This window comes from Alexandromys fortis, unplaced genomic scaffold (genome assembly GCF_014885135.2).
Source record: "Alexandromys fortis isolate MF-2015 unplaced genomic scaffold, M_Fortis_MF-2015_v1.1 scaffold_2_1_26212458, whole genome shotgun sequence".
Classification (NCBI taxonomy): Eukaryota; Metazoa; Chordata; class Mammalia; order Rodentia; family Cricetidae; genus Alexandromys; species Alexandromys fortis.
In genome coordinates this window covers 1,160,838-1,170,109 of record NW_026067930.1, presented here as the reverse complement: position 1 = coordinate 1,170,109, position 9,272 = coordinate 1,160,838, and the positions used below count along the sequence as shown (strand labels likewise).

Below are 9,272 nucleotides of genomic sequence, written 5' to 3'. Positions count from 1 at the left end.
TGATCCAGGCTCCTTCTGCGTCCCTAGAGTCAACTTTGTGTTTGTCATTTTATTTCCCTCAGAGGTCCTGCAAATTATATGAGATTCTATTTCTACAAAAGCCTGTCCCGCCTACTCTGTGCTCTCTTATTATGGGTCCTCACCACCTCCCAGGATACTGTAGATAAATGCCAGCTACAGAAGGCCTGTCAGGCAACAGCTCATATTACTGCCATTGTTAACTCTTCAGGAATGTCTGGGAACGGAATGGTAAAATGATAATTTTATTGTTTATTTTATTTTATTTTATTTTATTTTGGATTTTCGAGACAAGGTTTCTCTGTAGCTTTTGGTTCCTGTCCTGGAACTAGCTCTTGTAGACCAGGCTGGCCTCAACTCACAGAGATCTACCTGCCTCTGCCTCCCGAGTGCTGGGATTAAAGGCATGCGCCACCACCGCCCGGCTTGTTTATTATTATTGTTATTGTTAACTGCCAACTTGATCCAATCTAGAAAGATCTGGGAAGAAAGGCTTAGAGTGGAATTATCCAGAATGGGTTGGCCAGTGGGTAAGTCTGCGAGGGATTTTCTTGTTAATTGAGGGCAAAACAACCATTTCTCTGAACTGTATAAGAAAGTTAACCGAGAGCAAGCAAGCAAGTAGCATAGTTTTCTGCTCTTGGCTGTACACATGAAGAGACTTGCAGCTTCCGTTCCTGCGTTGACTTGGGCAAAATGATGGGCTGTGACCTGCAATTGTGAGCCTGATGAGCCGTTCCTCCCCTGTGCCACTTTCTGTCCGGGTGTTCACGGCGACAGAACACAACTAGAATTTGTAATCAACAACGGTGAGCGTGTTTATCTGGAGGATGTGAAAAAGCACAGGGCTTATCCTCACTAGATCCAGCTGTTAGCACTCTCTGGACACAGGCGAGAACTCGTTCCCAACCTCACCGAAAAGCCTCAGAAAGACCAGAAAATAAGAACCAAAGAAGCACAGAATGTCCTAAGCCACAGAGAACCAGGGGGCCACCTAGTGGGATTTTTTTTTCAGAAACCCCCCCCCTCGCACCAGAGTCGAGGCAAGGAGTTTATCACCACCTCAGCCTCCTGATAAGTTTTTTTAATTTATTTTATTTATTATATATAGTGTTCTGTTTACATGTGTGCCTGAATGCCAGAAGAGGGCACCAGATCTCATTAAAGATGGTTGTAAGGCACCACGTGGTTACTGGGAGTTGAACTCATGACCTCTGGAAGAGTAGTCAATGTTTTTAACCTCTGAGCCATCTCTCCAGCCCCTGGATAAGTTTGTTATTTTTTTTTTCAAGACTGGGTTTTTCTGTGTAGCCCTGGCTGTCCTGCAGCTCACTCCATAGACCAGGCTGACCTCAAACTCACAGAGATCCTCTGCCTCTGTCTCCAGAGAGCCGGGTTTACAGGCTTGTGCCACCACCTCCTGGCCTGACAAGCTCCTTTTGAGGATATGAGACACGTGACCAGAGGCTGAGTATGGAAAGAACGGAACAATTAAATGATTATGTCTCTTAGTCTGGAATAGGCGTGGGATGAAAGGGAAAGTGAATTCTGTGTTTTAAAGTGAGTAATGGTCTGGGTGTAGTGAATCATGCCTTTAATCACAGTAGTTGGAAGGCTGAGGCAGGAGGATTGCCACAAGTTTGAAGCCTGTTACATAGTGAGTTCCAAGCCAGCTGTGGTTACAGAGACCTTGTCTCAAAACAGCAAAGCCAAGAAGGGATCTCCGGAGTCCTTGGAAGCTTCAGTAAATCCTGCGTTTAGGAATTAACTCCCTGAACAGAGCCATAGCAGAACCATGCCTCCAGAAGTCGTTAGCCCCCACGCCAGACTCCAACCCCGGTCAGAGAGCGCAGGGTGCAGGACTCTGACCTGGGAAGACTGCGGACAACAGTAAACTACTAGTCAGGCTGGGCAGAGCAGTTTAGGTGGGCGTAAATGCACCCTGACGGGTCACAACATCCGCCCTATCACAAGCCCCCCCCCGCCCCGTCATAAGGCCCCGCCCCATCACAAGGCCCGCCCAGTCACAAGGCCCCGCCCCATCACAAGGCCCGCCCAGTCACAAGGCTCCTCTGCGTCTCCCCGTCGCAGGCGCAGGCCCAAGCAATCCGGCCGCCCAGCGGGTGCAGGTGCGGACGCGCCGGCCATCACCGCGCGCGACTGCGCAGCGGGCACCGTAAGCACCGGCCTCTGGCTCCCCGGCAACGGTAAGTCCCCCTACCGAACCCAAGAGCTTGTCACCGCCGCAGCCCCCTGCCAGTCGGCCATCCCCTCCCTGCGTTGTTACTGAGTGCGGCCGCCTCGGGTCAGTTGGTTCGACCAGGACTCGCTGCCCGCTCGCCTAGACTGGTGGCATCATTGGGGGTGGGGAGCTACGGCGGCCCTGAGCAGGAGGGAGGGGGTGGCACTCTGCAGCCGCCCAGACTCGAGGGCCAGCGATCCCCCCAACCCAGCGGGAGGGCCCATCGGCCCTCCGGACGCGTTCTGTGGCCACCGCCCCTTCCCCCGTCGTCCCCATTCCCCGCTTTGTTCCCTTGAACGCCCTCTGGTCGCTTCCATCCCCCACACACCCCCGCACCCCGCTGTTCCTGGCGTACCCTACTAGCAGACACCTTAGCAGCCAATACAGGCCTGCACTGAGCCCCGGGAGCTAGGGACATTCGGCCCTGTGCTTAGGAGGAGGGTCAGGGTTCCGGCTGGTCACAGATGGCCTGGGGATTTCCTGGGATAGAAATAGCCGCTTGCGCTGGCCCCTTCAAGCTGCTTAATAGGCGGGATAGGAGAGGGAGGGCTAGGGCACACCCCCACGCCTCTCTAGCCACTGCGCCGCACCCCAGACCCTTGGTTGCTGAGTTCTAACCCGAAAGACTCACAGCGGTCAGAAGGCATCTCCCAAGCTCCAAGCCGAGGCTGACAGCCATCACTCTTTCTCCCATCCCCCACCCCTAGATCGGTCTAGAGCAGCCCCTTCCAAAGGGTCCACACCGGTCTCCCCGAGCCCCACCCAACGCTCCCCGCCTCCTTGTTCTGAGGCCTCCTAAAGCCTCGTACAAAGGTCATGGTCCAGCTTTTCTTTTTTCTTCCTGGGTTTTGAGCAGGTGGGGCTGTCACTGGTTCCAGTCTCCCAGAGGTAACTGTTCCTTTTTTCTCCTCTAGGGGCAGCCACAGAACCCGAGGCCATGTCCCATGAAAAGAGTTTCTTGGTATCTGGGGACAGCTATCCTCCCCCAAACCCTGGATATCCTGTGGGGCCCCAACCCCCTATGCCTCCCTATGTTCAGCCTCCCTACCCTGGGGCCCCGTACCCACAGCCTCCTTTCCAGGCCTCTCCCTATGGTCAGCCAGAGTATCCCCATGGGCCCATCCCCTACCCACAAGGTGGCTACCCTCAGGGACCCTACCCTCAAGGAGGCTACCCACAGGGGCCATACCCACAGAGCCCCTTCCCCCCTAACCCCTATGGACAACCACCACCCTTCCAGGACCCTGCCTGTAAGTGTAGGGAAAGGTGGGGCAGGGGCGGGGACTCAGCTACCCTCGTGGGACACTGACCCAGCCTCTGTGCCCCTAGCACCGCAGCACGGGAACTATCAGGGAGAAGGACCTCCATCCTACTATGACAACCAGGACTTCCCCGCTGTCAACTGGGACAAGAACATTCGGCAGGCCTTCATCAGAAAGGTTGTGCCTGGCCGGTGTGTGGGCTGGGAGGCATCTCGGGGAGGCTGCTGAGGTGGGGGGCTCTGACTTGCTCCCTCCCCAGGTGTTTCTGGTGCTGACCCTGCAGCTGTCCGTGACCCTGTCGACCGTGGCCGTTTTCACTTTTGTTGGGGAGGTGAAGGGCTTTGTCCGAGAGAATGTCTGGACCTATTATGTCTCCTACGCCGTCTTCTTCATCTCCCTCATTGTCCTCAGCTGTTGTGGGGACTTCCGGCGAAAGCATCCCTGGAATCTTGTTGCTCTGGTAACTCCCACACCTGAGCCCAGCACCCCTAGGCCTGTGGAACCGGAAAGGGAGGTGCACAGGGGTTGGACCAGGAGCATCTCCACACACCCACCGCCCCTGTGACCCTCTTGTGCAGTTAATCCTGACCGTCAGCTTGTCCTACATGGTGGGCATGATAGCCAGCTTTTACAACACGGAGGCAGTCATCATGGCAGTGGGCATCACCACGGCTGTCTGCTTCACGGTGGTCATCTTCTCCATGCAGGTAAGGGGCACCTGAGACAGGACTGTAGCCTCGGGGGCCCTCCGCGCCCACAGTCTCTCACCTCCTGCCCTCCCTTCTAGACCCGCTATGACTTTACCTCGTGCATGGGTGTGCTCCTGGTAAGTGTGGTGGTGCTCTTCATCTTTGCGATACTCTGCATCTTCATCCGGAACCGCATCCTGGAGATTGTGTATGCCTCACTGGGCGCTCTGCTCTTCACCTGCGTAAGTGGGGGGGTGCTGGGAGGCCTTCGCGGGGCTATTGAGTGAGTAACTATGTGGTTTAATACCAACTGTGTCTTTACCCCCTAGTTCCTGGCAGTGGACACTCAGCTGCTCCTGGGGAACAAGCAGCTCTCCCTGAGCCCAGAGGAGTATGTGTTTGCTGCTCTGAACCTGTACACGGACATCATCAACATCTTCCTATACATTCTCACCATCTTTGGCCGTGCCAAGGAGTAGTAGAAGCCCAGCGCAGGCGGCATGGTTGGCTGAGACCCATGCCCCTGGCATGATAACGCCATCTGTGCTTCCCTCTCTCTGATTCCCCAGGCACAGCCTGGAGCAGAGGGAGCCCCCCTCACCCTCGTGTATGTACACTGCAAATACTTAACATGCGGACCCTGTGTGGCCACAGCATGGCCCGTTTTAGCCCTCTTGCCCTTACCAAGGGGTGACGGGGCTGCATTTCTGTGCCACCTTCTGTCCACTCATTGTTGCATGAGCCCTGTCTGCCAGTCCATCCTAGGGTCTGGGATCAACACCAGGTCCCAGGGGAGAAGGATCACTCTAAGAGGTGAGGGTGCACGTCTTTCCTCCTGTCCCAGCTCTCCTGGCATAGAGTACCCCTGTACCCTCCGCACCTTGCCTTCTGAGGGCCATGCAGGGTGGGGTTTCATTCTTGTGCTGAGCCCTGGGAGCAGGAAGGATGGCATGTTTCAGGGAGGAGCCCTTCTCTCAAGCTGCCATCATTAAAATCCAATAAAGGGTACCTCTTCCTCTCTGCTTCTCCTTGTCTCTCTTCTCTCTGCCGCTTCTTTCTATGGAGGGGCTTCAGCACTGCCCCGCCCTGACTGGTGATAAGTTTGGGACAGGCACTGACCCTTGATACGTCACTCTTCCTCCTCATTTTAAGGTGTCCTGGAATCTGAGCTGAGGACAGGTTCCCGAGGCGTGCAGGATAGTGCCAGGTCACGCAGTTTGGAGTACTGGCTGTGCATGCCACTCTGCTGTCTGAGGATGGCACACTGCAGCAGTGGCTCTGTGAGCACTGATGTCTCTGTCCCGGCGCCAGCAGCGTAGGTCACTCCTTGGCCTCTGGTACCATGGCACTGCCTTTTGGTGCCGGTTCCTCAGGCCTGCCTGTTCTTCCCTCCCTTGCTCTTCTTGCCATTTCATCTTTGGAGCTCTCATCCATCCATCTATCCGAGTCCCTGGAATCTGTATATACACAAGCAGAATGAGCCCTCTCTCCCCACAGAAGGCTCCCTGACACCTACCTGTCAACTCAGCCCAAGCCCCTGGCCTCCTGAAACCCCAAGATCGGGGCAGCCTTGATCCTTCTAAGTACCTTCCCTAGGAGTCTGCATCCTGATTGGCATGAGAGCCTTCCTGGGCCAGTGCTTCCTGGCAGTGTATGGATGTGCTTAGTTAACTGGCATTATTCCTCGTGTATGTGGGGACTGGTACTCCACATGCCACCCAGGGCCCACAGGTACCTCGGCTGTGGCCTATGCTAAGCCACAAGCACCCTCCCCAAAACATGAGGCTTCTGTATTATCTCCTCGGGCCAGAGGTGGCTATCCTCTCTTCCGTTCTGTCTCATTCTTCCCCCACCCAGCCTCCTCAGCTTCGTCTAGACCTTATGTCTACAAACCAGACTGCTAGATGTGAGCCACGGATCCCACAGCCCACCTACCTAAGACCCCTCTACCTGGTTCCATCAGGGTGAAGCCAGTATTCCTCATCCTGGCATCCAGGCTCTGCCAACTGCCACTGGCTGTCCCAGCTGCCTTGCTACTCTTACTGCTAGCCCTGACCTCAGACAAACTGAACTTTCTCCTCGATGGACAGTTTTTATAGCCCTTCTGCTGGGGGTGGAGTCGTTGCTGCTAAGAACCTGTCCTGAAGTCTGCCTTCCTTTAACTGTTAACCTTAGTCATTTGGTACACGCCAAAGTGACAAAACCACTTCTGCCATTCCTTCGAGCAGATCCAGTTCCTCATCTAGAGCACTGTGGCAAGTCCTGTAAACATGTTGACTAGAGGGAACCAGCGAAAGCCCTGGGGTTAACGGCTGAGAACTTGCCCAGTAAGAACTTGCTTAGCATGAGCAAGGGCTGGGATCCCTAGCACTGCAAAAACAAAGCCCCACCCTTGATACCAGCTCACAGATCCAGAGAAAGAGACCATTCACATTGTTAAAACATCCAGCAAGATGAGAGTAGCCCAGGGATCATCACAAAGCAAAGTAAGGGCAGTGTTGCCTCAAAATCCCAGGAAAACTTAGTTGGAGAAGGAGCTTCCTGGGAACAGCTGGTGCCTAAGGGTAAAAGCCAAACGCAGGGCCTTGAAAGTGTCCTATAGTTGAGGGGTACTCCCTGGGCAGTGATGGCAAATGCCTTTAATCTCAGCTCTTGTGAGGTGTGATTATGAGGCCAGGTCTACAAACAAGTTCCAGACTCTTTGTCTCAAACCCGTCCCACAGAGAGAGAGAGAGGGGAGGGGCTCAGCAAGAGCTACTGCGTTTGTAGAAAGCACAAGGGAGCTGTTGAGATACCTTAGAAACTATGAGCAAATAGTGCCTCAAACGTATGGGGCTGAGTGTAAGGGCCAGAAGAGCAGAGGTTTCTACCCACAGGGAAATGAAAGTAAAACGGAACCGAGCTCCTGATGCTGACCTACACACTTAAGTAAGCAGAAGTGTTCATACTGGGCTGTAAAGATGGCTCAGTGGGGAAAAGGCTTGCTATGCATGGTACATACCCCAGGACCCGAGTAAAGTTGGGCGTGGTAGCATGCATCTGTATTTCTAGTGCCCCTACACTGAGATAGGAAACAGAGACAAGAGAATCTGTAGAAGCTTGCGGGCCAGCTAGCCTGGAGTGTAGGGCAGCTAACGAAGAGACCCTGTCTCAAAGGGGAAGATAAAGACTGACACCCAGGTTTGTCCCTTGACCTACATACACACAACATGGCATGGACATGCCTGCACATAAACACGCATAGCACATGAAGTATTTTTCAGAAAGCTCTCAAGTTGGTTCTGCATGTAGTTAAGTGGGATCGTAACTGTGAGATCACCATGGTGATGGTCAAGTGAAAGAGAAGCATATTCCAACACCTGGGATCTGGCCTGTCCTATCTGCAAGGTTTCACTGCCGCTAGGAGCTTTGCTGGCACTCCCAGATAGAGACTAGGAGCTGGTCTGGCTCTCACAGATAGAGGCCTTGATGTTCTGTTTAAACAATTTCACAAAACACTGGCAGCAGACCAAGCCACGCTGTCACCATGATGGGTCAAGAAAAACCAAGACCCCTCTTATTTAAACACAGGTGAAAAAACAAACAAGGTATAAGAAGGACCAAGCTGTGCTCTTCTCTGCGTCTCCAAGAATTGCCCATGCCTCCATAGAGAGTAATCCAACTTGATCAGCCCATAGATGTGCCCAAGGGGGATATATGGGAAAGCATGACAGGGCTAACTGTACTAAGGCCAAAGGAAGTAATTAACTTTCAACCAAAAATACTTAATTTCATAAGTAATAATTAAATCTTCTTGTTTTTTAAGATTAAACAACACCAGCATTTGTGGGGGGAAAATATCCATCCTATGCCTGACCCTCAGAGCAACATTATCATCGGTACCAGTTGCAAAACACAGTGAGGGCTTAGCTCTTGACTCCAGCTCCCTGAGGCCAGCTCAGGTTCCCCATGCACTGCCTCTGGCCCACCAGGGCTACTGCTCTGCATCTCTAGGTTGGAAGCACCATCAGATCAGGAAACTGTGGTCTGAATTTTACACATAACACAGCATGTAGTATAGAACCTGGTACACCACAGTGTCAACCATGGATTGAACGAGTAAGTTAACACAGCATTAGCCTGCCTCGGGACAAGTGACCGACCGTCAGCATCAGTGGGTGGTGTCTCAGGAGTGAGGGGAGTAAAACCAAAGGCCATGGTGAGTTTCACAGAGTCACGTGTGTAGAAAGCATGTGGAGGAAGGAGAGGACGCGTGGGAGAGGAACGGATTGAGCGAAGGAGTCAAAGTTGGGGTAACCTACTGTAGTCCGGAAGCCCAAACGTCTGAAGTATATTGTGCAAGCAGCAATGGCTCTGAAATGGTTTGAGCAGAGGCAGGAAAACTGGTGAGGGCCAAGTAGTGATGTGGGCGAGGAGGACTTGCACTCAGGGACAGGAGGCGATTAGAAGTAAAGAGACTTGGTGGAAATAAGGCATCAGCCCTGCGGGCTCCCAAATTGGCTCCTTCTCTACTGGAGTCCAGATGCTACTCTCCCAGGTCCCTGGTGCCTATTCAGGCACCCAGTCACTCCACAGGTGCTGCAGGCTTCACAGCACATTGGAGACCTTGCTGAATGGCCCAAATGCACAGAACCTTCCCCAACTCCAACTTCTCAACCCCCATCTCTTCTCCTTGAAGGCATCTACCCTCTGGATCTGCTTCATCAGCCACATCTCCGCCCTTGCTACTACCACGTCTAACCTCACGGCTCTTGGGCATCTATTCTCTCATCCTACTCTGGCTAGCTGTTCACTCTCATCCAGCAACTTCCTGGTCCTGAGATAACTCTAACATCAGGGCCAAACCCACTCCTGATCCCAGCTGTCACCAGGACTTCGGGGGAATTAAGTTCTGTCTTTTGAATATGTCTCTGAGCTGGCCCTTCTCTCATGTCATGTGATTGTCACCACAGCAGCCTCCAGTCTATCCTTACACGGCTGAGAAATCTTTCTGAAGAGTGACCAGATAGTTATTACCCATTTAAATCCCTTCAGCGCCCTCACAGATATGGAGAATAAACT

At 53.2% G+C, this 9,272-nt stretch overlaps 1 protein-coding gene across 1 annotated transcript; it reads left to right on the top strand.

Annotated features, from left to right (window-relative positions):
• Positions 1 to 2,057: 2,057 nt before the first annotated feature.
• Grina (glutamate ionotropic receptor NMDA type subunit associated protein 1) lies at positions 2,058 to 5,233 on the top strand. Its single transcript, XM_050145257.1, has 7 exons — positions 2,058 to 2,225; positions 3,175 to 3,510; positions 3,590 to 3,699; positions 3,782 to 3,982; positions 4,101 to 4,229; positions 4,310 to 4,453; positions 4,541 to 5,233. The coding sequence occupies exons 2-7, from the start codon at positions 3,198 to 3,200 to the stop codon at positions 4,688 to 4,690; spliced, it is 1,047 nt and encodes a 348-aa protein (XP_050001214.1). The 5' UTR covers positions 2,058 to 2,225; positions 3,175 to 3,197; the 3' UTR covers positions 4,691 to 5,233.
• Positions 5,234 to 9,272: the final 4,039 nt, after the last annotated feature.